This window comes from Pelodiscus sinensis, chromosome 17, assembly GCF_049634645.1.
Source record: "Pelodiscus sinensis isolate JC-2024 chromosome 17, ASM4963464v1, whole genome shotgun sequence".
Taxonomy (NCBI): Eukaryota; Metazoa; Chordata; order Testudines; family Trionychidae; genus Pelodiscus; species Pelodiscus sinensis.
Window position 1 is genome coordinate 29,384,397 of NC_134727.1, and position 27,927 is coordinate 29,412,323.

The 27,927-nt window shown below is 40.6% G+C and overlaps 1 protein-coding gene across 6 annotated transcripts in view; it reads right to left on the minus strand.

Annotated features, from left to right (window-relative positions):
- Positions 1-3,225: 3,225 nt before the first annotated feature.
- The window catches only part of MACROH2A1 (macroH2A.1 histone), a 72,575-nt gene continuing 47,873 nt past the window's right edge, over positions 3,226-27,927 (minus strand). For 2 of the 6 annotated variants that reach the window (XM_075900416.1, XM_075900415.1), the window contains exons 6-9: positions 21,914-22,013; positions 16,355-16,444; positions 11,946-12,120; positions 3,226-3,951 (exon numbers count right to left, since the gene is read on the minus strand). In XM_075900416.1, coding sequence (XP_075756531.1) covers positions 3,786-3,951; positions 11,946-12,120; positions 16,355-16,444; positions 21,914-22,013 — 531 coding nt within the window. In that variant the 3' untranslated portion in view covers positions 3,226-3,785. Of the gene's footprint in view, positions 3,952-11,945; positions 12,121-16,354; positions 16,445-16,873; positions 16,976-20,237; positions 20,329-21,913; positions 22,014-27,927 lie in introns of those variants that run through there. The other 4 variants (XM_075900418.1, XM_075900417.1, XM_075900420.1 and 1 more) reach the window with 2 other exon arrangements.

The following is a 27,927-nucleotide window of genomic DNA, read 5'->3' on the forward strand; positions in this document are numbered from 1 at the left end:
CTGCTTGTCAATATCAGTCATATTCACACATTCCCAGTTCTGTTTCCAAAGAATCTTCCATTCCCTACTTGAGATTCCACTGTTTATGCATCCCAGGATTACATTAGCTCTTTTGGCCAGAGCATCACATCAGGAGCTCAGATTTTCTGCTCATTATCCCCTATGACTATCTGAATCTGTTGTGTGACTGATTCTCAGGCTAAAGCCCCAATCCTGCAAGTACAGGCTACATTCATTGCTCCTAGATGTATTCATTTACAATTAGCCATATTAAAATGCATACTTGCTTGTGTCCAAATAACTTAAGTATTCCAGATCGCTCTGAGTCAGTGGCCTGTCCTCTTCGTTATCTACCACTCCTTCAATGTTTGTGTTATCTGTGGACTTTTATCAGCACTGATATGTGTTCTTCCAGGTCATTGATAACAATATTAGAGTAGGCACAAGAACCAGTCTCAGGGCATGTCTAAACTACATCCCTCTTTCGAAAGAGGGATGTAAATTAGGCAGATTGAAAGTGCAAATTAAGTGTGAATTTAAATATCCCGTGCTTCATTTGCATAATCGCATCACAGCACTTTTTTGAAAAAGGGTATTTTGAAAGTGAAACCACTGTCTAGATGTGGTTCTTTAAAAAAAAATCACGCTTTTTTGAAGGATCCTGTATTCCTCGTTTTTGTCCCTTAAAAAAATTAATAACATTACCAAATTAATTTTAACTATTTAAAGTCTGTTGGGACATTTCAAACGTTTTATTGACATGACTTAGAATATGCTCATGGAAGAGGAAAGAACTAGGTTGGTACAAAAGTGTGTTCATCTCAGTACTGCCCAGTGTTCCATCTAATTTTTCCCATGCATGTGTGGAACAAATTTTATTATGCACATTGAGGAGTGTGTGAATGTTCACCACCAGTAGAATCACATGCTGCCAGCTGTGGGTGCTCTGTTAATCAGGTGGGTGGCACCTGAATCTCCCTGGGGTGGCCAGCCCAGCGCTCAGCTTACAGGGAACACTGGTACTGGCCCCAAGATAATTAATGTCAAAATTCCTAATGACTTCAATGAGTGCAACATCAGGTTCTGTAATTAGTATTGACTGGAGAGAATTAAAGAAAAGGGGAAATTTAGGCTAAAGTAACATGTGAGGGGAAATCTATCAACCTATGGAATTGTCCACCAAGGAAAGTAGTGGAAGACCAGTTATCTGGGACATGTTTAAAGCAGACAATCCAGTGAAAAATGTTTTCAAGGCAGAAATCTTCTGTTCACATGAAGACGGGACATTTTCCTATTAGAACTTTTTCACTGTGACTCAGTAACATCCTGTGTAATTCACAAAGGGCCAGATTACGATTCCCATTCTCATGATGAGGAGTGCCTGACTTCACAAACAGTTGCACTGAAATCAATAGGAGGTCAGGCAGTACTCATCTGGATATTAGATGCCAAGCCAAAGACAAACTAGCCTTTTATAATTGGACTCTTATTCCAGATTGTTCAGTAAACAGAAAAACATGTACTTGCCTTGATATTTTAGAAGTAATGGTATATGTAGGTTCACCACACTGGGGAGAAGAGGTATTTTAAGTAATTTTGAAACTATCTGATTTGTAATTGCAGTTGTATGTGCTGAATGAAAATGTTTGTGTTTTCAGTTCAGTTAGAAACATCATTTGCTCTGAAATCATTCAACGATTCTGGTGTTAAACATTACACTATATTAAACGTGGCAAAGAAAATGTGGCAATGGATGTTGTAAATATCACAAAGCACACAAATTTTGAAGTATACATATCAACTGGGATAAGGGAAGTCACAGACATACCTAATGTCCATGCAATTCACACTGACAAGTTCAACTTAGTCCTTGGCAACCAAACATCTAAATCAAATGTATTTTATGCATGTACTTATTGTTCAATCCTTTTAGTGACATCTAGTGGAGTCTGTACAAAATGCACTTCTAAAACAGTGATTAGAAGGAATGTGACTGCAGTAAGTAAAACATTTTATTTAAATCCCATACCAAGGGTTTTTTTCCCCCACTTTCACTTTCAATCTTTTTTTTTGAATGTGTAGCGTGCCACACTTAGGGAAAGATTAAAAACAACTAAACTTTCAATTATTTCTTTTTCTATCTTCAATTATCTACTTTATTTCTTCCCTCCATACTCTCCCACCTCCCACCCAAAAAATCACACTGAAAATGTATCCATTCTTCCTGAACCTTGTAACACTTATATAATCAGAATTACAAGCATACAGTGACAAAACACAAACGATCTTCAATAGAGGTCATATAACCATAAATTAGATCTGATAATTATTCAAATCCAATTCAAGCAGTATTAGATCCTGAGTTTGCTGAAGTCAGTAACAGCCATTCTGTCAATGGATTTAGATCAGGCCAGAATTGATTTGATGAAATCTGTTTCATCAGAAAATGTAATTCATGAACAAGGGTAAACAAATATTCTTTATAGAAGATAGACCAAATAAGCACAAATTTTCAAAGAAAAAAATCTTCTGACGCAGGGATAGAACTCCTATGACATTTAGTGTAGGTTTCCTATAACTTTTGACATTCCCCTCTCACCCTCAAAGTACAAACAAGTGATTGCTGTAAAGTAAGACTATCTACACTTGATTTGGGCCGTGTGAACAATATAACAAATGCAAACTGGATTAATGAGAAAGATTCATTTAAAAACTCTTTATATAAAATAGGTTAGTGTTCGCTTTCTGGAGCTACACTGGATTCTGTATATAGATTTTTAGAAACCAGTACTGATGATTAACAATGTACCTGCCTACCTCAAAAACACATTGGAACAGTGAGGGGGAGCTTCAAAAATAACAGCATGCTTTGGTTGAAATATTAGTGATAACTAAATGTCTACAGACTTTCAAGCTAAAAAAAACCCAAAAAACAAAAACTACAATGCAGTTAGGTTCTGCCTGGGAGACTTTTGAAGCACCCACCAGAAAATGAGACTGCTTATTTCAATGTACAAAGGCCTCATTTTCTAAAGCGTGGTACATCACTAGGGCACCTAAAATCAATGGGCACTGCAGATGTTCAGCAGTTCTGGACACGAGGTTTTAAGTATTCTGGTTTGGATTCTGGATGGAAGTCTAGTGCATCTTATCATCCATTCTACCCCCAAAACTATCGAGGTGCATCAAGCAAAGAATTAAAAAATAATTCAAACATGCCACCTGTAACAGTTCAAACATTTTACTAAATCAATTCACACAAATTCCAAATTGCAAATATAATTCAGGACGACAGGGCTGGGTTTTTTTTTGTCCCCCCCCCAGATTCATCATTAAGACAATAAACAAACAGATTAGTTTTGTAGCATGTGTGTTTTTTTTTTAAATGAAAGGAACGCCACGTGATGTATTGATAAAAGCACCACAACACAGTTACAAAATAGGGTCTGCCAGTTTCTTCCACAAGTAAAAGACTACAGACTGCTAACAACTCTCTGCATCAATCCATACTTCATTAAAATAAAATTATAAAAATCTCCTAGATTACACTAAAATTCAGACGATGCCTGGAATACAGTGCATTAATAGCAGTAATGCCAACTATCATCAGTGCCAACATAAAAACATTTTAGAAAGTAAAAAACCACCCAAAGAAAACCAAAGAAAACTTTATTCCCCTATATGAGCAAAATTTAAAATAAGGGGTGCTCTGCTTCACAATGAGTTTAAGGACTGGAGGAGGAAGGGAGTGGGTAAGAGGACTGCTATTTCGTAGCTTTCTAAGCTTAGTTGGCATCCAGCTTGGCCATTTCCTGCACATAAATCCCTATACTTTCGCTGTCAAAGAGCACAAAGTAGACTGTCTTGATTGAAGAGGACATTGTCGATACAAAATAGCTGGAGATGGCTTTCAGGATCAGCTGGGCAGCAGTTTGCTTGGGGAAGCCATTTCTAGGGGAGAGAAAGAAAGACGAAAATAAAAACGTGCATGGAAGCTTTCAAAAGACTAGCCTTGCACCTTGCAAACAATATCTAGGAAATCTCGTCTGTAGTATGGTTATTAAACCTCCAAAGCAAAAGTCTGCGAGTTCCAAATGGAATTTGGGTTTTAACACTTTTTTAGCTATTTAGACATAGAGCTCAAAAGCACCACTAATTAAAAAACAACAAATAGTCGGGTAGCACTTTATAGCCTTACAACACACGTACATTTCTGGAGAAAAATATTCCTAATATAATAATCATTTGCACTTTCACCCAAAGATCTTGAATCCCTCTTACACACCTTAATGAATTAAGCCTCACAAGGCTACCTACTCTCAATTTACCTGACAAATAGGAGGCCTAGTGAGGCCTCTCTGAAACTCAGAGTTAAAGTTATGCTACGCAGTAGGAGACGGGCATAAATGTGACACACATATCCATATAAATGAAACAGTACTTTGTTCCCTGCCTCCTATTTCTGCTCCTAAATTCTATAGTTACAGTAGTGGCATGGCTGGAAATGCCCAATTTTCAGAAAAATTGTGGAAAGCAGCAGCAAAGCTACTTTCTACTGGGGTGACTCTGATAGGCAAAAGGGGCTTGGCTGTCTGAAATCAAGATAATTTGAACCTTCTGCATTAGATTTGCTGAATTTGGTCCACAGTCTTCTAATGTAAACACAGATGTGCATAATAGCTATCTAGCAGCTGGATTAATCATCTGAAGCAGGTGAGAAAAGAAATGAAGAAGTAACGAGAAGAGCTGACTGGATGGAAGAAGTATTTTTACAGATATTCATGACACAGGAAACCGTAAAAATTATACTGACCAGCCATGGGTATTCAATGGTTTTACACTACACATTTGCACACATTTCAAACAAATGGTTTGCCCCACTCCAAGACACATCCTCTTCAGTATCTCTGGATTCCACTGCAATCCAATCTGTTTTATGAAAGCCATTTGGCCCTATAAAAATCTTCTAGAATTGGTCTAAAAAAACCCAACAACTCACAACCAAAACCAAAAGACAACCACATAATTACATTGCAACACCCAGAGAAGGCATCTCAGTGTTGGTGGTACTGACAAAATATATGACAAGTCTTCTGCAGTTGTATTGGGAAATATATACAAAAAAGCCAGTAACATTTTAAGCTCGCCTGGAAAAGACTGTTACCTGCTCCATAACTGGTGATCTTTGAGATGTATTGGTTATGTCCATTCCACAATAGGTGTGCGTGCTTACCACACGTACTGGCACTGAAAGCTTTTCCCCTACCAGCACCTGTAAGGGGAGCACTTCTAGCAACCCCTGAAGTAGTGCCTACCTGGAGTAGTATAAGGAGTACTGAGTGTTCTTCCCACCCTCAGTTCCTTTTTGCCATGGACTCCGACTGTGGGGAAAGAGGGCAGGATGGGGAATGGACACGAGCAACACATTGCAAAAAACTCCAGTTACAGAAAAGGTAACTCTTTTCTCTGAGTGCTTGCTCATGTCCATTCCATAATAGGTGACTACCAACAGTTTCCATCTGGGGTCTTACAACCCCGGGTCTTACAAATAAAGCAAGTCATCCAGGATTAATTGGATCAGAGCCTTTATTGGGGAGATGTAATGGTCTATCATGCAATGTGCAAACCTTGCCCGTTTAGTCATGTAGCTTTGGTGGGACAAGCATTCCTTGCTCTTGAGGAGAATGTGGCGAATGCACGCCAACCAGTCCTGTTCCTCTGGATTCAGCCATGCAGCATCCACATCGTGAGGTTGGGATAAAGGACACAGCCGTAGTCTTTGACAGGAAGTCCATGTGGAGTGGCAGTGGCCATGGGGGGGAGCAATGTCAGGCTCGACAGGGTTCCCAAACCAATGCTGACAGGCCCATGCCAGAGCTGTCATGACAACTGTGGTCTTGTTCTTCTTGATTTTCTGCAAGAATTTACTGATAAGCAGAAATGGGAGGGAACGTGAAAAACAGATCCCCTGTCTAGGACAAGCAGAAGGCATCTGAGAGGAAGTCCACACCTAAGCCCCATTTGGGGCAAAAAGAAGGCAATGTGGCTTTGCCTGGTAGCAAACATCTCCATCCAGGGAATACCCCACCACTGGAAGATGGAGTGAGAGACCTCTGCATGCAACGTCCACTCATGATAAGTCTCAGCTCAAGCAGTCTGCGAGGGAGTTCAGGTCTCCTGAGAGGTAATAAGCCTCCAGGTCAATCTCATGTGCGATACAGAGATCCCAGAGTATGAAGGTCTCCCAGCAGAAGGTCATGGAGCAGGCTCCTCTTTGTCTGTTGATATAAAACATTGAGGCCATCTGTGAGATGGGGACATAAAGCCTTGTACACGAGATGTACCATTCTGAGCTGTTTGACACTGATATGTAGGGCCATCTTGTCTAGGGACCACATGCTTTGGGGTCCTGGTATCCTTCAGATGGGTTCCCCAGACAAGGTTTGATGCATCTGACATGAATTTGACGATAGGAGTGTGGCGCTGGAATAGAGTACGTTCCCTCAGAACTGTCCACCACCGGAGGGAGGTAAGTATGAGATCTGGAACAGTGAGAACCTTGTCCAAGCAGTTCCCAGTCTGTGAGAAGCCCAATGCCAGCCACATCTGCAGTGGGCCCATGAGAAGTCTGGTGTGCTACGATGTAAGCACATGCCGCCATGTGCCTCAAGAGGTGCAAACAGGTTCTGGCTGACATTACCGGGAACTGTAAGACACTTTCAAGGAGGTGTGCCAGACCCTGGAACCTGTGTCCGGGGAGAGAAGCCTTGGAGGCATCCAATACTGCTCCTATGATTTCTGTTGTCTGTACTGGTACTAATGTGGATGTGTTTTAATTCACCAGCAGGCCTAGGGCTCTGTACTTGGATAGGAGGAGGGCGACACGGCTCCTCTCCTGATATGGAAAAATGTGGACGCCCCAACACCTGAGGTAAACTGCTACCACTGACATGCACTTGCTGCTGTTGTGAAGCCAAATAGGAAGACTGTGAACTGGCAGTGGTCATGACTTACCACAAAACAGAGAATGCATCCGTGGCCCTCAAAACTGGAGATGGGAAAGTATGCAACCTGAAGATGGAGTGTGGCATACCAGTCTCTAGGATCCAGGGAGGCGACGATTGAGGAAAGGGAAATCATGTGGAACTTCAGCCATGCTAAGTACTAGTTGAGGTGTCTCAGCTCAAGAATGGGCCTGAGCTCCCCTTTTTCCTCAGGGATCAGAAAGTACTGAGAGCAGAACCCCTTGTCTCTGAACTCAACTGGGACCACCTCCACAGCCCTCAAATGAAGGAGTTGGAACACCTTTTGTTCAAGTAGATGCTCATGAAAGGGGACCCTGATGAGGGATGGGAGGAAGGGGCAGGTATGGTGGGATGGAGAGTAACTGTAGGGAGTAGCCTTTGGAGATGACATTGAGTACCTAGCAGTTGGAGGTTATGAACACTTATGTTGGGGTAAAACAGAGGAGGTAGCCTGGATCTATTGTGCAGACTGGTTAAGTCACCCCGAAGCATTCCATCAAAATGGGTGCTTGCTAGCCTTGGGTGCTTGCTAGCCTGCTTGTCCTTGGATAAGCCCAGCTGCAGAGCTGACTGAGGTTGCTGGGAGAAGCACTTCTTATATAGCTTAAATAACGTATGCAAGGCTCCTGGTGGGGTTGGCTTCCCGGGGGAAAGGGAGGTCCACTGGGGCTTGAATTTGGCGCAGGAAGGGGGTGGGACATAAAGCATCATTCGTGAGTCCTTCAGGCCATGAAGCTTAACATCTGTCTGCTCTGCAAACAGGGCCTTGCCACTGAAGGGAAACTCCTGCAACAAGTTCTGGGCCTGGGATGAGAGGCCAGACAGAGGAAGCCATGACACTTTATTCATGGAGACCTTGGAGGTCATGGTCCAAGGAGCCCTGTCCGCTGCATCAGAGGCCATTTGGAGAGCTGCTCTGGCTGCTGCTGTACCGTTCTCCAGGGTGCCTGAAAGTCTTTCCTATCCACCTCCAAGAGGGAGGTCTCAAACCGACATGTTCTCTCATAAGTTGCAGTCATACCTCTCCAAGAGCTCCTGATGGTTTCCCATTCTCAGCTGAAAACTGTGGGATAAATACATTTTTTTACTTAAGAGGCCTGGTCTACAGGAGCTTTTATTTTTTAGGGATCACTGCAACCTTCCAGTGGCACTCCCTATCGTTCACAGCCTCCACCTCCAAGGAGTGGGGGCTGGGTAGGACTAAAGGTACTTGTGCGTTTTGACCTTTAGATGAAATACTTGTGTTCTGTCCACCTAGAGAGAGGGGGTCAGGGAGGATGGAGTTTTCCAGTGGACCTGGGATATGCATGCCAGCCCATCATGTAGTGGCAGTGCCACTCTGGATGCTGCTGCAGCTGAGACTATGTTGAACAGGGTATCTGAGGGCTCCTCTACCCTTACACTGAGGTTGGAAGTCACCCCTTTCAGCAGGTCCTGGTGGGCCTGGGAGTCTCCTGAGGCAAGGGAGGGGGAGGGGCCATGATTGTATCCTCCAGGGATGAGGAGGAAGGTCCCACATCTGGTATCCTGCCCACCACCATGGGTACCAGAGCTGTCCAGCATCTTGAAGATGTAGGGCCAAATTCACCCCTGACACTAACAGGTGCCACACAGCTTAGCACTGGGATTACACCTGCCTTGAATTTGGCCAATAAATACCATTTTATTCTTCCTCTTATTTTATGCTGCAAGAGGTAGGAAAGCTAGAAGACCAAGGCAGTTGCTTGTGCCATATACCACATATTACACATTAGCTTTACGAAACCTGCTCCGATAAGAGAGGAACAGTGCGTGCAATTTCATGTCATCAGTTTTGAAATATCCCAGGCTTACCTACAGCAGCGTACACAGTGTCTGTTAGAATGTATTTGATGGCAAGATAGTTTAGCTAGCTCACTGAGGCTCACCCCTACATAGGAGCAACACAATGGTGGTGCACAGCTGTCATGGGAGTTCTTGTCCACTTACACTCCTTGTTGCTAGTTTAGCAAAGAAAAGGGCACACAACAATTATGCTACTGAACTCCACCACTCCCTAACTCCCTTGCGGATGTTTCAGCTGGACACAAACTAGATAGGACTTCAAGCTATTTCTACTACATCAAAGAGCTATTTCTACAGGGCTACAGTAGGGGGTCCTATGCAAACTAGTGCGAGGAACAAAGCTAGTGCGAGGAACAAAGGAGTGTGATAGGGTGCACAGTTTTTGGCACACCCCAGGGATGTTGCTGCAGCCCACCCCAATGGTGTCCCAATTAGATGCCAAGACAGAATACAGAGGGATTTCTGGAGGTTTAAATCACAGGATTAAGAGAGCTCCAGGATTAGAAAGCACACTCTATTTTGACTTTAAACTCCTAGGGAGCAGGGACTGTAGGTTTTGTTCATTGTTTGTACAGCACCTAGCACCATGGTATCTTGGTCCATGGCTGGACCTTGTAAGTACCACAGTAATACAATTAAATACCAAGGAGGGATTCACATCAGCAAACTGAATCAATGCAAGACAGTTTATTTATGGTCATGTTAGAAAGAGCTGAGAGAGACATGAAAAGTGAGGTGCTGACCAGAAACCAGTTTAGGTGCTTTGGGGGAAACCGGAATTGCTTGTTTAGCTTTGTACTCGTCCTATTTTGAGCTTAATTCTTGTGGAGTTTTTTTGCCAAGCTGGGCGTCAATAGATTTAAAGTCACAGCTCTTGGAATAAAACCCCTTTTGGAGAAGGTGACTTTGTATTCACACTGAACCTCTACTGAACTGTTCTCCCTCACTGTTCTCCCCCAGGCCAAGCTAGAATGAGCTTAAGCCCCCTTTGCACAGCACCCCGACTTGTGCTCTCTGCAAGTTGGCTGCAGCTGAGCATTTCGATTTACTGATTGCCACAAGCAAGCTATTTTTATTTTATAAGCCCCTCAAAGTACAAAATGATTTATTGTAACTGCCCTCCTGTAATCCCATTCCTCAGCCATAAAAGAGAATGAAACTGTTTACATGGGTTTATTGGGTGATGCCTGTTTGGCAGATGTCTGTACCAGAACAGCTGCATGCATGTGCGGCCTTTGGCGCCTGTTGTCCTTAAAAGCTCTGTTTATTTTTTTATAAACATCTTACTTTATAAAACAACAATAGTGACAGAATTAACATATTCTCCTTTCCAGAAATGAATTGCTTTCCACTTACCCACTTTAATGAAAGAAAACACCTAGGCTACGTCTACACTGGCCCCTTTTCCGGAAGGGGCATGTAAATTTCACCAGTCGTCGTAGGGAAATCCGCGGGGGATTTAAATATCCCCCGCGGCATTTAAATAAAAATGTCCGCCGCTTTTTTCCGGCTTTTAAAAAAGCCGGAAAAGAGCGTCTAGACTGGCCCCGATCCTCCGGAAAAGGGCACTTTTTCCAGAGGATCGGGGCCAGTCTAGACGCTCTTTTCCGGCTTTTTTAAAAGCCGGAAAAAAGCGGCGGACATTTTTATTTAAATGCCGCGGGGGATATTTAAATCCCCCGCGGATTTCCCTACGACGACTGGTGAAATTTACATGCCCCTTCCGGAAAAGGGGCCAGTGTAGACGTAGCCCTAATGTGCACATGCTGAGAGAATAAACCACCAAAGCTTGTCTGTCAGATTTCACAATGTGAATGGAATGATTATTGTGGATTTCATTCTATTCGAAGGCAATACACTTACATGTCACAATGGCTTCTGCAACTCATCCAGCTAAGGGAATAAAGTTACCATATTCTGCTTTGTAAGGACTGCCATGTCTAGGAGTACACTTTGCTTAAACCTTGTTTTCTACAGTCTCCTTGAACCTGCATGATGTTACATCTCCTTAAAGTGACATACTCCATCATTCTTTCTGTATAAGCTATCAGCTTGTATTTTTAAATCTGCTATGATATCTCCCTTCTGTTTCAATCAAATGATAGGGATAATTTACATTTTATAGTGCATATTATCCTGAAGGATTCAACAGGGTTTTACACTGTAGGAAGGAAATGCAAGAATCAATTCCTCATTGAAAATAGAGAGCCTCTTCGAGGCGAGCCATGGGGGTATGTGGAGGTGTCCCAGCCCCTGGACTCCAGCCCAAGCCTCAAAGTCAAAAATTGAATTTTATAATCTCCCTCTTCCCCCAAATCTGAGCCCACAACCTGAATCATCTGGCACGGGCCAGACTTGGGTGTTTTATTGCCATATAGACATAGCTTAACTGTCTGAACCTTGATGCTTAGACTAACACTAAGCCAAGTCTTCTTGCTATAATATGACGTATTTGGAGATGGGGTTAACTACATGCTAAATCTTGGTAAAGTAGATTCCTTTTGTTTATTTTTCAAAGTTTTTGTCAGACTATTAAAAATGTGTTAAATTAAAATACAGTGAAAGGTTTGTTATCTAGCAGTCAGGGGGAATGGCAGTTTCTGATTAACTAAATGTGACGGATAACAAAGAAGCCCTTCCTGGCTCCGCTCCTGGGGAAGAAGCCTTCTCCGCAAGAGCGAGGCCAGCAGCCCATCCGGCACTCTGTCCCCAGCCAGTTAAAGTTTGAATTTAACTATGTGAACAGAGTTTTCCAGTTAACAGAGTGCCGGATAACAAAGTTTTTATTATATTTGAATGCACTGATAAAAATGCATTTTATTCACCCTAGGACATCTATGTACCTTATAATTCTGCAGGGATCAGTGTTAAACCTGCTCAAGTCTGAATTATGATTCACTGGAGTATTCCAACCGGGATTTACTGGCTGTATAAGTCTACAAGTGAAGGGCAATTTCATGAAAGAGATCTGAATTCAGTGGGTGAAGAATAAATCAATATTGTAACAATGGGAGTTACAGTCAGGACTGGAGGAAGTGCAGTTGAATTAAAAATTTGGCCTATGCAGTTACTTAACAGTTTGCATAACAATCTTACCTGCCGCTTCCAATTGAAGGAAATGCAATTGACTTCAGTTTCTTTTCATCTGCCAGAGCCAAGCAGTTCTTCACAGTCTTTTCCAGCAGCTCCTCACATTTGTCTGAACCCCAGCCTGGGCTATTACAGTGGATCACAAATTTAGCAGGCAGTCCATGGCCTGCACTGACAACCGCTAGTAAGAAACAGAAAGTAAAATTTAATTGCTTTCATCTTGTCAGGATTAAAAAAAGTAAAACAGTACATATGCGGAAGTGTGATTAAAACTACACACAGCTGACAGACACAGCTATAATCCCAGTGGATCCTTTAGCACACAAATCAAATAGCCTGAAGAGATAACATAATTACATAGACTGTTTTACATTTGCAACTGTGTTTTGTTGGGGTAATTTGTAAATTACAACTATAATAGATCTCAATGAACAGAGAGCAAAATCTATCACTGCCAGTTTAGAGGACACATAAATTTGTAGAGAGCACTTTATTGCAACTTTATTCTCATTTTATAAGATAATATGTTACAAAGCTGGGTAGTCTGTTGGTGTGTAAAACTGTTACAGGGCCACTATTGCTTTATTTGAATGTTACTGTCAAGTTACAGTAAGTGCCAAGATGTTGTTCTAGTCTCAGATTTACTACATTTGTGATCTTTAGAGGTTTGGTGTTAATGTACATTTTGCTGAGCCAGCTTTTGATTAGACTGCAGCACAAATGAGATCAAATGCAAAGATTATGATGTATCTATAAATTGAAAGTCAAAGCTACAGTTATTATACAACTGTTTTCTTTTATTCCCTGCCAATGAAGCACTCTGTTTCTAATTTAGTATGAGTGAGTCTATTTTGTCTAATTTAAGAGTTTTGGATTACTGTTACTCTCCCCGTGCTGTGTGTCACCTCATCTTTGATTACTGATACAATGTTGTTTTGTAGTTTACTTCTTTTGTTATTTAATGAGATGTTCAGTATGGATATATAGCATTTTATGTACTTTTTTATCCATTAGAGGGTATGACTTTGTGTGTGCCAGGGAATGGGACAGGTCATTTCATATGTTAATTACATGATGGCAGTCCAGCCCTAGCACAGAGATGCAAGGGACACAAGGACACCTCATAAATGTACTAGTGACAATCTTACATGCGCAGGGACTTCAGGGAGCGCAAATCATCCAAAAGGATGGGGCAGAAAGCAGAGCTTTCACTTTCCCTTGCACAGCTGGGAGCTTAGAGCCAGACTGCGTCTCTATTCTGCACCTGCAGTTCAGTGGTGGAAAATACAGGAATTTTATTTTACTTAACTTTGAGCCATTAAAAAATGGCTATTCATAGGCTCAAGTACAAATTTAGTCACAAACTTGAATAGCAGTTCACAGTCCGGCAGACATCTAATTGCATCTGTGGCTGAAAACATTTGTGCCCACAAAATTGTGGGAATGAAATGGGAACTTGCTTCTAACCATCAGACTGGCAAATGTTCTTATTTGCAAAGAATTCTCTGTTCTATTCTGGAATGTTTATGGAGCATTTTGTTATTACAATATGGTGGCAATAACTCCTGGAGCCATGTTATCGCATATGGATATTATTCCTGTAGGTGCTACAGAAAAGAGAAAATAGACCTTGGCATGTGGAATTCTGACTGCAGAAGGGTAAATTCTAAAGGGCAATGGAAACACAAGCATCTATGCACTTTGGGGCCAGCAGACCCTCAACATATTGTATAGCTTTAGTGCAAAGCAATTTTGTCATAATTAACTCTAAAAAGCTGGCAGATTCAGAATACAACATAAATCCAGAAAAACCTAATAAGGCCAGCTGACATCTCTAGGCAGTGGAATTTAATGTATCGTGCAACTCTGATGTGGCCCCTTCAGTACTTCTCTTCACTTGTAATATCTTCATTCCGCAAGAGGAGAATACTATGCTGACATGCCTCCCTAGTTTTACTATTTCAGAAATGGAGATAGTCTTATGATAAATCTATGGGGACTCTGGAGGATAGCTGTTAATTACCCAAAGCAATTTTCACTTATTTCAAATTCAGGTGCTCTGAAAGAAGTATTTTACAATATTCTCTAAAACATATAAGGTCTCTGTGCAGAATTCTGCTGTGGTTACACTTATATTCCAGGAAGTTTCCATTATGACACAAAACCCCTATATTTTAGTAGTTATTAATGGTTCACAATCCTGCTGGAAAGGCATAAAAAGTGGGGTTCCGCAGGGGTCTGTTTTGGGACCGGCTCTGTTCAATATCTTTATTGACAATTTAGATATTGGTATAGAAAGTACGCTTATTAAGTTTGCAGATGATATCAAGCTGGGAGGGGTTGCGACTAATCTGGAGGATAGGGTCATAATTCAAAATGACCTGGACAAATTGGAGAAATGGTCTGAGGTAAGTAGGATGAAGTTTAATAAAGACAAATGCAAAGTGCTCCACTTAGGAAGGAACAATCAGTTTCATACATACAGAATGGGAAGCGACTGTCTAGGAAAGAGTACGGCAGAAAGGGATCTAGGGGTTATAGTGGACAACAAGTTGAATATGAGTCAGCAGTGTGATGCTGTTGCAAAGAAAGCAAACATGATTCTGGGATGCATTAACATGTGTGTTGTGAGCAAGACATGAGAAGTCATTCTTCTGCTCTACTCTGCGCTGGTTAAGCCTCAGTTGGAGTATTGTGCTCAGTTCTGGGCACCACATTTCAAGAAAGATATGGAGAAATTGGAGAGGGTCCAGAGAAGAGCAATGAGAATGATTAAAGGTCTAGAGAACATGACCTATGAGGGAAAGCTGAAGGAATTAGGTTTGTTTAGTTTAGAAAAGAGAAGATTGAGGGGGGACATGATAGCAGTTTTCAGATATCTAAAAAGGTGTCATGAGGAGGAGGGAGAAAACTTGTTCATCTTGGCCTCTGGGGATAGAACAAGAAGCAATAGGCTTAAACTGCAGCAAGGGAGGTTTAGGTTGGACATTAGGAAAAAGTTCCTAACTGTCAGGATAGTCAAACACTGGAATAAATTGCCCAGTGTGGTTGTGGAATCTCCATCTCTGGAGATATTTAAGAGTAGGTTAGATTAATGTCTATCAGGGATGGTCTAGACATTATTTGGTCCTGCCATGAGGGCAGGGGACTGGACTCGATGACCTCTCGAGGTCCCTTCCTGTCCTAGTATTCTATGATATACAAGGGACATGACCAGTGAATACTTGTACCATGACTGATGCCTGATATTTTTTGTTGGTCAGTAGCTGGAAATGGCAATTCTTGCCTAGGTTGCCCCCAAGGCCCTACAATTGACGATTTGGAATGGAGAACTGTACTGAGCACAGTGTGTGGGGCTGGTTTGTACAGTAATAAAGAATATAGTAGAGTGCTGTAGTCGATCCAGACAAATGAGAATAGTTTATTCTATAATTTTCATGAAAAACGAACCATTAGTAACAAAGTAAACTGCATGTTTAAATGTATGTCTCCATTTTCACGTTTAAACAACTGAGACTAGTGCAGTGAGTGTGGTATGATAAAAACTGAACAACAACTGAAAGAAAAAAGTAAAAATAAATAGTCATAATTTTTCCTGTCATCACAAGCCATAAATTCTGTCCTAGTTGTAGTCAGTATTCATTAGGTAAACTGCAAGTACTGTATTTATTTTTACAGTGTAAACACAGATGGCAGAATCAGAGTTCTTTATTCACAACATATATAAAAACTTTTACAGATGGCCTAATATTATGTTTTGCAATTCATCAAACTTTATTGCCTATATATGAGATTTACTCATATTACTGAAATACTGATAACTGGGCATCAAAAATTCATAAACTGTTTTAAATAATCACATTCATACAGATGACTTAGACCCTAATTCAGCAACACCCGTAAGAAGATGCTTAAACTTTAAGCATGTTCTCATGTCTCATTAAAGTCAATGGAGTGTATGTATGTGCTTTGCTGAATAAGGACGGCACTGAAAATGTGTTTCATATTAAGCACGTTTCTCAGATGCTTAAATTCTTTGCTGTGTTTACGCCTTATAGAGCAAGACTATTATCTTTGAGGATAGATACACAGACGTGTATGATTTATCATGTACATCAATATATGTTTGTGAATAATGAACTTTTAGTTTTTGCTATCGCTACTACACTGCTCAATCATCACTTCAGGGAGGATTCTGTTTTTTTTTTTCTTTTGTTATTTTTATTTTTGAACACTCAAATGCTTAAAGTGTGCTGATGGGATTCATAGAGGAAGAGAGAAACCCTTCAAGTGTTATGTTAAAATGGGTACATTTGTGACTGAACTTTACACATTAAAACCAAATTTACAGTCAACTAGAAATCACAATGCATGCAGATGCTTTAATGGTCCATTTTCGGAGATTTAAGCCTCACCTCCTGCCACGTCCAAAGGCCCATTCTTTTTGCGAAGCTCAATGACGGCCTCCACAAATTCTTTGCCACCTTTCTTCTCCAAAGTGCTCCCTGAACAAAGACATTGTTTAGTTCACCCTTCTGTTCCTGAGCTTCTAAAGCAGACGTGGGATTCCTTGTTTTATGCGGTCATACAGCCTAGATTTTTCTGCCCAAACATATTTTTGGGGACTGCAAAGTAAGATCTAAACCTTTTGGGACTTTGGAGTTAACTAGTCATTTAAAAAATAAATCCCCCCAAGACCTCACATTGGTATCCCTTCCCTAACACTTATATTCTACTTCCAATATCAACGTATGTGGTGATGACCCTAGTTGCTTCCACACCATATAGCTCCTGGTAGCGTGCTGTGTTTCAGGAATACGTGCTAGTTAAATGATGACTGATGGATTTATAATTCTTCCCCTAGGAGTCAGTTCCCCTTTCTCTTAGAAATGCTTTTAAAGTGCAATTTGCCACAATAAGAACTTGAAACTCACCTGATCTTGATCCCTGACCCCAACTGGTGGCACCAGGAATGAAACAGTCTCGTGAGTGCAGCGGGCTGCTTTACTTGGCAACTGCCCAGCTTGTTGGGTCACCTTTAACCAAGAGGAAGAGCCTCAGAAATAAGGAGAATCTCTAAGGAACATACTCCTCCAATGAGCTTCTCTAACTACTGCTAAGGAACTGGACACTGTCGCTCTGGGAGGAAGAGAGCTGTACAGTGTGTCAGGGCAACAAAAGGTGCAGTCTACAGAGGCAGTCCAACGCGAAATGGTTTAGATCTTATTTTGCAGCTCTAGTTTCATACATTAATATAAAAATACCCCAAAAATCATTTTCCTAACTATGTATGCATCCCAAACCATTTAGCTCTGTGTACATTTATAAGATAGGAAAAGTAAGAAGTGGTATCAAAATTTCTGATTTGTGATATTACTTTGAAAATTGATTTAAAAAAATTTGAATTAGAAACTGTAATAGAGTTATACATTTATTTGGTGAAGCCCATTCCTTTTACTGCTCAGGAGGGGAAAAACGCATTTTCTGATGGAAATGCACATATTGTATGCTCAGTGAAGCAAAGACTCTCCTAAATGATTAATTTTGCTAAACATGGCTACAATTCTAAGAGCTAACAGCAGGACAGCAGCCTGTTTTCCTTTGAAATCACTAGACTTCTTTCAAAATTAATAGTTAAAAGTTTGTTAAATAACTATTGTCTATTGGATGTTTGGACTTTGATCCTGCTTTTGTTAAATGCAGTTTATTCTACTGAATTTGGTTGTGAACAATGCTAATACTTTTAGAATGTATGTTTCCTATGGTCTTTTGCTGTAACTAGCTGACACTATGCATTTTGTCCAAGTATGGACTGCACAATCTGACCTTATCATTCAGGATTTAAAGTGTTCAGAGTAATCATCTCAACTTTTCACCTCAATATTCTGGTCAGTTCATTTTCACAAGTGAGTGCAACTTTCTTGATTAACTTCATGATATCTCCCAAGTTACCTTAGATATGTTCCAAATGGCATATTTTTATAGCTATACTTGTAGAAGCAGAAGGACTCGGCGTCTGAGTCATCTGGGACTAAGGGGAGTTGCACCACTTGCGTAAAAGTGCTTGGAAGTATTATGCCTTTGAAAAACATATTGTGATAGGACAGGAAGATGGAGGTGGTTTGCTACTTAACAGAAACAGCTAGTGCTGTCCTCTGTGCAGCCACTCCAGCATGTGAAGGAATAGAGGAAAACTGGCTTTCACTCCACACAAAATACCCCATTTGAGGTTGCTGGTAAACTTTGACCAGAACTGGGACACACACTGTGCATGGACCCTGTACTGTCTAGCACAGCCACAGGAAAGAGGAGCCAAAATTAATCTGTATGGAATCTACAGACAGAAAAGGTACATTAGGTCATTGGATTGCACTTTGCCATTATATGTAGACTTGTTGTACATGTAAAGGCATTTTGTCTGGATTAGTTTTAATTATCTCAAGAGATGGAGTTTCTACCTCTTCTGATGAAGATTCATTTACTGTTAAAATAAATCTACAAAAACAATAATTTATTTAAAACTATGATTTAACTTTTCACATACCAATCCAAATATTATCTCCTGGTAGATGTGGTGAAAAGAAATTACACAGATCATTTCTGCATTTATTCCTAAATTAAATTTAGCCTTTTTAACTGAGTGACGTTGTATTTTTGCATTATATTTCACTACCTTTTTGTACAATCATTAGCTGTATCTATAAAAGACCATAACTGTATTTAGCCATTTTTCATTACATTGATAAGGTTCTTGGTGAAAGTCTAACTTCACAGCTTCAAGCTTAGTGGCTCATTTACTCACAGGCATGAATATGTGTTACTTCCATGAGAATACGGTCATTATCTCATGCTTTCCAAGCAGGCACGGGTATCAGTGTTGGAAAACAGCCTAAGTGGAAATTTAGGCTTGTAAAACTTTCAGGATAAACCCACAGTACATTTAATTGTTAGAAGGATGGTAAAAGTTAATAATTGGAAGCTAAGCATTTGTGCATTTTTATTCTTTCTTCCAGCAGTCAGATATAATTAGAATATACATTAAAATATGATTAGTTCAGTTTTCATAGAAGTTCCTGTGTCCACTAGTTTCAAAAGCATCTCTTCAAAAGGTCAGAGACAAGTACATTAGCTAGCTGAACCCTATATAATTTAGAAGTATATTATTCAAAGAAAATATTCTTACATTTTACTTTTGATACTTCAGCATGATTTACTTTAGCCAGCCAGTCTACAGCTGTACCAGCCCAGGCTGTTATCTCTGCTGCTCTATATAAGCTAAGCAGAATTGAGTTTGCCTGGACATTGCTTAGAAGAGAAGTCTCTCAGGAAAACCCAAGCTGTTGCAGGAAGTGCTAATCCTGTAGGATACACTCTTCCCTTCGAGCCAGTAATGAAGTAATGCCGGGCATATAGAAGCATTAAGAGGACAGTGGTGAGGTGATTAAGTTGGTAGGTAAAATGAGGTTGTGATCCTATTGTCACATTGTATTATTAGGGTAGGTTACTACGCTTAGCAGCAACTAAATGTCCAGTTCAAGTTCCAGTCCGAATAATTCCATTCTGCCTTAACTTTCCTAGGCAATTTCAATAAGATCTAATACTCTTTTGCTCCCTTTTCTATCTTCATTTCTATTCTAATATTTGAGAAATGCTTTAAAAGTAATTGAGATACAAGATGCTTATAAATGAATTATATTGCTACAAATAATGAGAGCTACACATGTGAATCTTAAGAATAAAAAAAATAAACTGGACTACATTAGTCATGTTGCCTTCCATGCATGCTCTTTTTGGTGTAGCATGTCTATGCATGTGTATATGAGAATACAGAGATCTCTCACTAGAGCCACAAATACAACTGGGCTGTATGTAAAACATGACAAACTGACTGAGCTTATGAGCTTAGCAATTCCGGATAAGCTATCCCCAAAATGTCAAATGTGAACACCTCACACTTAGGGGGAAGTGGGGAAACTCTATTTAAATAAAAAATCTGAGGATTTTGGCCCAACTTTATTCAATTTTAGGTAGGTACACAGCCAAAACAATCCTGTAGTACACTTTAATTGGGCACACATTGGCACCACACCTGTTTCCTTAACTTTCATTTTAATTGTGCAGTCTAATTTTGCTAAAAGTCTGATCTGTCCAATGACTGTGCACTTGCTTGTTTTTACAATCAGTCAGGACTGCTGGAAGCGAGAAAGGAATGCAGATCTGCATAGCTTGGACAAGCTTGTTGCTGCTGATTGACCATGCACACACATACAAACTCTGCAGCACTGAACTTTCCATTACCTACTTCACCACCGGTGTAGAAGTCAGAGTTTGTCGGGTGAACGACAGCATCACTGTCGATCGTGGCAATGTCAGCCTGTACAACTTGCAACTACAACAGGTAAACAAATGTATATCAACCACGTTGGACAGAGACCGAGGACAGGCTCTACATTTACACATGTACCAACGTCCATGTTTTCCTACCTTTAAATCTCCAAACCTTGTGCCAAAAAGAGTATTCTGAGTGGTGTGTGCAGGTATGTGTAAAGACGGCGGTGTAAAGAAGAGGAGGAGGAATGTTGAGTATGACATGTTTAAATAAATGTTTGGATGACAAACCAGAGCAATCACATGAAATCATTTTGAAAGTTTTAAAACCAGCTAAAAACCCCATTTCACGTTGCAGAAACCTATAATACCAGCACCCCACAGAGCATGACACTAAAATATGGTATCTGTTTAAAAAAAAATCTGGATCATCAAGTCAAACAAAATAATTAGTTTCTCCATTTTTTGCTACTGTCAAACTGGTAGGCTGTCACTTTTACATTTGCAAGTCTCATCATCTCATCAGCTTCTAAAAATAAAGTCACCTTCATGTTGGGGGGAGAGGAAGAACAGTGTATTTTCAGGCAGAGTTGTCTGGCATTTGCTTTTTTAAATAGAATGGAGTAATTTTTTTTAAATCCACATTTTATCTAATTGTTATATTCTTTTTAAAATATTTGTTTAAAAATAGAGACACGATGTAATATTTTACTTCCTATAGTCCATTTTTTAAAATAAGATAGTGTTTGAACAGGTAAAATATAAATATTATTCACACACACTAATATAATTAGATGAACACTGACTTACACTCACCCTTTTTATGTCTTTGTTCTGGTAATTTACATAAACACATTCATGTACAAAATGCAGTGAAAATGGAATTAAATTTACTAAATCCATTAAGGTGATCAGAAAAGTAATAAAAAGAGCAGGTTTAAAGCAGATATTTTAAATAGTATTACTTAAAGAGCATCTAGATCAGTGCTTTTTTTTAGTAGACTGACTTCTGCTGAAGAGTAATATTTTATGTGGAACAGAGTAGAAGCCATAAAAGCAATACACCATACAGTGTAATATATTTTCAAGTTTTATATTGCTATAAAATCAGCACTGGATTTCAACTGAATATGAAGGTGATGGAGAGGGGTAACTGAAGACTAATGAAAACATACAAACCAGATGATTGAGTTTAACATGAAATCAGAGCGAAAGACAATTTGGGGGATTATTTGATCATCCCTCTTTACTAATTTCTGTGCCTGCTTTAAAAAGAAGGGATTGCAGGTACAATGGAGAAACTGTTTATTTTGAAAGTAACCTGACAAAGAATATTTTGATCCTTAATGAATCCACATAAGAACCCCCCCTTAAAGTAGCTAACAGTCAATTATGAGCATTATGGAAAGGAATTTAGAGGACTTCTTATTTTAACTGGAATCATCTTGAAGACCATCTCTAATAATTATTATAACAATATTTGGATTGAGTATAAATCTTGCTTCTTTACTGAATTTTCCAGGTTCTACTTTCTTGAGTACTTAAGAATTTGAAGTTTTATTTTAATATTGAAGTCCAGGAGAATAAATTCTGGGTTCCATAATTTTCATGTGACTATTAGTTGTGTCAACCCATTCCCCATTTACCTAGGTCATCTTTAAGGTCAATGTCAGCATTGGTAGGATTGATAATGGCCTCCACCTCAAAGCCGGCTAAATTACTGATTTCACTGTGAATAAGGTTCAGCTGAAAAGAAAAGCATGAGGTGGGAAATAACAGGACAGCTGGGAAATCAGAGAAGCTGCAGAAAAGTAAGCTTTGCAACACAGATGGAAATAGCATCACTGCAAATAAATACGCAAAATAAAGTGCAGGTCATAAAAGGGGTTATTGGTCAAACAAAGAATCAATTTCAAAACACAAGACTCAAATATCATTCTGTTGGTGGATACGAAGTCAATGTTCTTGTTAATGAGCTCTGCTCTTACACAGTGTATGTTTTACGTTCAGAATTGTTTGGAATTCCAGTGTTGACATTATAAAGGATAAACTATTCCCCCTTGAACTCCTGGCTCAGACACTCTCATGACTTCTTAAGCATCAATTTAACCCTGGAATTCTTTTGACAGGCCAGAACTTTGAACAGTGTACGTGGTAATTTTAATGGGTCTCCCCTTCTTTGCTTAATTCATTAAGTGTGAAGATGGTTTTGAGAAATCAGGCATTTATTTCCAATGACATTGCTAGTCTTAAAAAAGAGGCATACTTCCTTTTCAATCATAGAAGCAGACATCATGATCTGTACCTTAGTATCTTAGATTTTCATTTGTCTAGGATTATCTTAGGTTAATAGAAGGGCTGGGGAAATAGCATCACTGAGTGAATTTAAGGCTCTGTCTGTATATCGGCAGTCTTCATGGTTTAGTGATGCATGCTTGTGCTGCAATTCAGTGGAATATTTTTTTTTGGGGGGAGGTCTATTTTTTATTATGGTCATATATTTTTTAGAAAATAATCTGCGTACAGTCTGAACTATATCTGTACAGGGCTGTCTGTTAGACATTCCCACAGCTATCTGTATTACAATATTAGGAAGATTTACCATTGGCATGTATCAAAGTGATGAAAATCAATTATATCATAGACATTTGGAAATTAACCTCATTTATATCTTAAGTTATTTAAAAAGGGAACTATCAAGTGAAATATCAGGAAATATAATTTCTCACTTCTAACAACATATGTTGAGCAAGACATATAAAGTGTTGCATTAAATTATAAGCCATGCTCATGTAAGAAATGTACATAATATCAAGAACAAAGAAGAGGTTCTTGAGATGTTCATCCCTATGGGCACTCCGCTGTAGGTGCACAGTGTGCTTCTCAAGCCTGGACTGGAGCTTTGCCACTAGCAATATAATTTGGCTCACACATGAACTTGATACAACCTCGTACTACACAACAATGGGATGCAGAGCAGTGTGGCTGAGCCATTCTCAGTTCTCCATCTCTAGTTGAATGCTCAACAAAGCAAAGCCAAAGGGAAAGCTGGCCCGTAATGGAACATCTTTGGGGGAACACATCCCAAAAAACCACACAGTTGAAAAGAAGTAAGTAACTTCTTCAAGTAGTGTTGCTTTGGTGCTCCAGTTCAGATGACTTCCAAGTAGTATGACCAGAGAGAGGAGGAACTATGTAACTGATTCTAATATTGAAGACAGTGCAGAAGTATCAAGCACTGCATCAGATCTGATTATGTGGACCAAAACACAGTGTTTGGAAAAAGTAGGCACTGAGGCTCATGCATTAGCTCTGCATATTACGGACGCTGGAATGTTGTTGATTAAAGCCGCAGATGTTGCCTGGCCTGATAAGGAGTGCTATTATCCACTGGGAATGTGGGGCTCCATCGCAGCAAGTGACAATACACTTAGAGATGCAGCCTTTGGGTACAAATCATGGACCCCTGGATCTTTCTGTGAGAGAGACAAACAGTCTAAGATGATCCCTGACATTGTTTGGTCCAGTCTAGTTAAAAGGCCAATGCCTGTCTCAGGTGTAAAGTATGATAGGAGGTCTCCAGGTGAGATTTATATGGTTTGGGAAAAAATACTGATCAGCGAAGATGCGAACTGACAACACTGTAGGTGAGAATTTTCGGTGCAGCCATAAAAAGACCTTGCCCTTGAAAAATACCATAAATGGGGGGGTCTGCCAGTCAGGCACCAATCTGCCTAGCCCTGCTAGTTGATATAATAGTTACTAGAAAAGCCATCTTCATAAATTAAGCAAGGCGCAGACTCCCATAGGGTGAAATGGAGGTCCATGAGATGTAAGGACTACGTTGAGATCCTAAGTAGTATCCTTAACCAGGAGGCAGAGATCCCTAAATCCTTAATATATCTTGAGAGCCCAGGGTGAGCAAATATGGAAAACACCTCTGGTGGGTGATGAAATGCTGATATTGCAACAATATGAGCCCTAATAGAGCTAATGAAGAAATCGGTGTTAGCAAAGTCTAGCAGGTAATCCAGGATGGCTACCAGTGAAGAGAATTCAGGCACATGCCTGTGACTGTAACATGACTGGTTAAATCTTTTCCATTTCTGAAATAATTAATTTGAGCCGACTCCTTTCTGATGTTTAAACATACCTGTTCTCTTACTGAGCCCTCTAGAAGCCATGCTAAGAAGGTGGAGGAACCCTACCTTTGGGTGAAGCATGTGACTTCCATTCTGGGAGATCAGATGAGAGACTGTAAGAAGCTCAAACACCAGTTGAATACATGGGTGAAGTAGGGAAAGATTCTAAGCATGTCTCAACCAGGTTAGTTCTATAAAGGAAAGTTCTGTCTTTTCCTGTCTAATTTTGTTAAGAACTCTTCGTATTAGTTGTGCTGGAGGGAATACGTAAAACAGGCCTTCTCTTCCAGGGAAGGAGAAAATCAGCCCCCCGATCATGGTGACCTAGGCCTCCTCTGGAGCATTCTTATTTTTGAATGTGGCAAACGGATCCACCTCTGAAGTCTCATCCTTTGGAATACTTTGTGAAGGATTTGAGTCCAACCCTCAATTCACAGTCCAGGGAGAAGCACCTGATGAGCAACTGTGATATTCTGTGTTTCAGGTAGGCAAACATCTGAGAAATGAATCTGATGGGTTATACACCAGTTCTATATCCACACAGTTTCAGTGAACAGGGAAGGAGATCTTGCTCCTCGTTTGTTGATACAGAACATGCCAGCGACATTGTCTGTCACGATCCCAATGGATTTGCCACTGTGAGAGGCAGCAACTGAAGGCAAATGTTCCTGATTCCTCTGAGTTCCAACATGTTGATAAGGAGAAGCGTTTCCCTATGTGATCATCAGCCCTGAGTTGTAAACAGTGTTCTGTGCAAGCTGTGGACTTGTGCAAAGGCTCAGGAGAGAATCCAATGCTGCCCTGCTGATGAGCAGTGTGCCCCTAGCTGGGTTTGGTTTCTACTGGTTCTATATTTGCACATTGCTCAGTGCACATTACAAAATTATTTTGCATGTGGATGGAAAGAATCTGCACATGGATGAAAAAGATGTGGGGGGACATTGCTTGTGAGAGTTTTGAGGTGTACTCCCTAACCTACAGTGATGTGTCTGTTGTCACAGTTACTGTTGAGGCTGGATGTGGGTAGAAGGAATGGCCATGGAGACATTGAATTTTCCCAGCCGCCTAGAGAGTTTGTCCAAGTTGCCTCTGGTTGAGCAACAGAACCTTCTGAACCATCCCTGAGAGCAGCAAAAAAGCAAAATCTTATACGATCGGTTACAAAGGTGAATGCTGGCATGTGACCTAGAGGCTGGAAACAGTTCCTTACTGTGGATCAGGGATTTCCTTGAATTGTCACGACCAGATCTGCCAAGGTTATGAATCTTTCCATGAGAAGGAAGGCTTTGGCTGCCAGTGAATTGAAGTTTGCCCTATAAATTGCATTCTCTGTACTGGAGGGAAGATGAGTTTTTTTACATTCAGCTGGAGAGCCAAGTCCTGGAAGAGAGCAAGAGCTGGCTGGGTGGAGGTCAGTACTGCTTTGTAAAACTGGACCTTGAGTAGTCAGTTGTTGAGATACAGGACAACTAAAACAGACTCTTATCAAAGGAAAGCAGCTGCTACCACTAGAACTTTGAGTACACTCTTTGAACTGAACAGTATGCAAAGGGAAGTACTTAGTATTGAAAATTCTCATGGCCCTGGCAAAATGCATGTATTTCCGGTGAGCTGGTAGAATCACTATGTGGAAAGAGGTGTCCTGTATGCTGATAGCTGAAAACCAATTTATTATAGCTGCCAGTGTCCCCATCCTGAATTTCTGAGACTTCACAAAATTTTTTTGTCATCTTAGATGTAATATGGTCTCCACCCTTCTTGGGCACGACAAAATACTTGGAGTAAAACCTTTTATTCTTGTGAAGGGATGGAATCAGTGCTATTGCTCCTGAATGAAGGACAGAATATATTTCTTAACTCAATATAGTCTTATTAGACGAGTCTTTGAAGAGGTACAGGAAAAGGGAGGGAGGTACATAAAGTGGATATTGTAGCCTGATGTGATAACCTTCAAGGTCTACCTGTGTGTTGTAATACACTAACAAGCCTGCTGCAAGCGGGAAAGGCAGTCTCCAAAAGTAGGAAGTTCAGTGAAGTTTGCAGCTTGTCTGAAATAGGAGAGGAAGAAATCAAACCCTTGACTAACCCTCAACATTCTTGTGATGACTGAGTACTTACTGAAAGAGGGGGAGGTGCTCTCTTCCTCTAGAATCTTTGTCCCTTTCTCGTAGGCCCAGCAGTCCAGTGAAATCCAGAGAACTGGGCCAGGCATGATCTCTGAGCAGCACAAGATCTGCAAAATCTCCTCTTGGTCTTACAAATTTATATATCCAAAGACCTCAGCATGGCCCTGGAGTCCTTCAGTATGTGTTGGGACTTCATCTGTAATGTCCAAGAAACACTTCTGATCAAACAGGAGGCACTCAGAAGTATTCTCATACTCTCCCGGAAACCTCAACAGCTGAAGCCGACAGATACATCCTGAGCCCCGGAGAGATGGATCTGGTGGCAGTGTCTGTAGCATATAAGGACCCTTGGAAAGAGGTTCTGGCTTAAACCTGATCCTCTGTGATGATGTCATGAAAGTGTTCTTTACGCTCATGTGTAAGAGGGTCAACAAAAGCAGCAAACTTCTTGTAATTTGTGAAGTCATACTTGGTCATGATCACCCAATAGTTTGAGATCTGAACTTAGAGGGTTGGAGATGAGTAAGCCTTTCAGCCAAAAAAGATCTAACCTCTTTGGGCCCTTATTGTACATAATGTTTGCCCCTCCAATTTACATCCACTATCATGGAAATAGGTGAGGGGTTGGGAAACAAAAATCCTGAGTTCCTGGGAGGAACAAAATATTTCTTACCCATCTATTTGCAAGTGGATGGGACAGTTACAGTAGTCTGACAGTCTTTTTTGGATGGACGAGAACTTCATTACCAGGCTGGTAGCTGTCGACTGCAGAATGTCCAGGAGCCAGTGCTCCAGAGGTATCTAAAGGGTGTCAGTCATCCTCTTCTAAAGATCCTGAAACTGACAAAAATCGTTGGCCATCAACAGTAGTGGAAGACTGCCTTGTGGGAGACAAGGAACAGAGGGATGATCTCCAAATCCAACCTAGTCTCCTATTCTTCAAAAGTCTCTGTGTTGTGGGCAGTGTTCCCTGTAAGCTGTGCACTTGGGAGACTGATTCAAATGCTGCCTACCTGATTAGCAAAGCTCCCACAGCCAGCAGCATGTGTTTCTACTAGTGGTGCACATCCATACAGGCCTGGAAGCAGATATCATTTATTCCACAAATGCTGAGGAAAAAAAATGAGAGGGAACACTGGTTGTGCATATGGTAGAGGAGACTGTGTAATTCTAGCACCTCAGTGCAATGGAGCTGGGGATCTGGAAATTATTGCCAGTATACCATTCAAAGACCCCAGTATGGCCTTTGAGGGAGCGGGGGTCCATCCAGGAGAGGGGATTGATTTCACCATTCTTGTCATGCTTGAGGACTCTTGTCAAAGTATGGGTTCCTGGATGGAGACAGAACTCTGCACTAATAAAGAGGAGGCTGATTCAATGTCAGAGAATCTT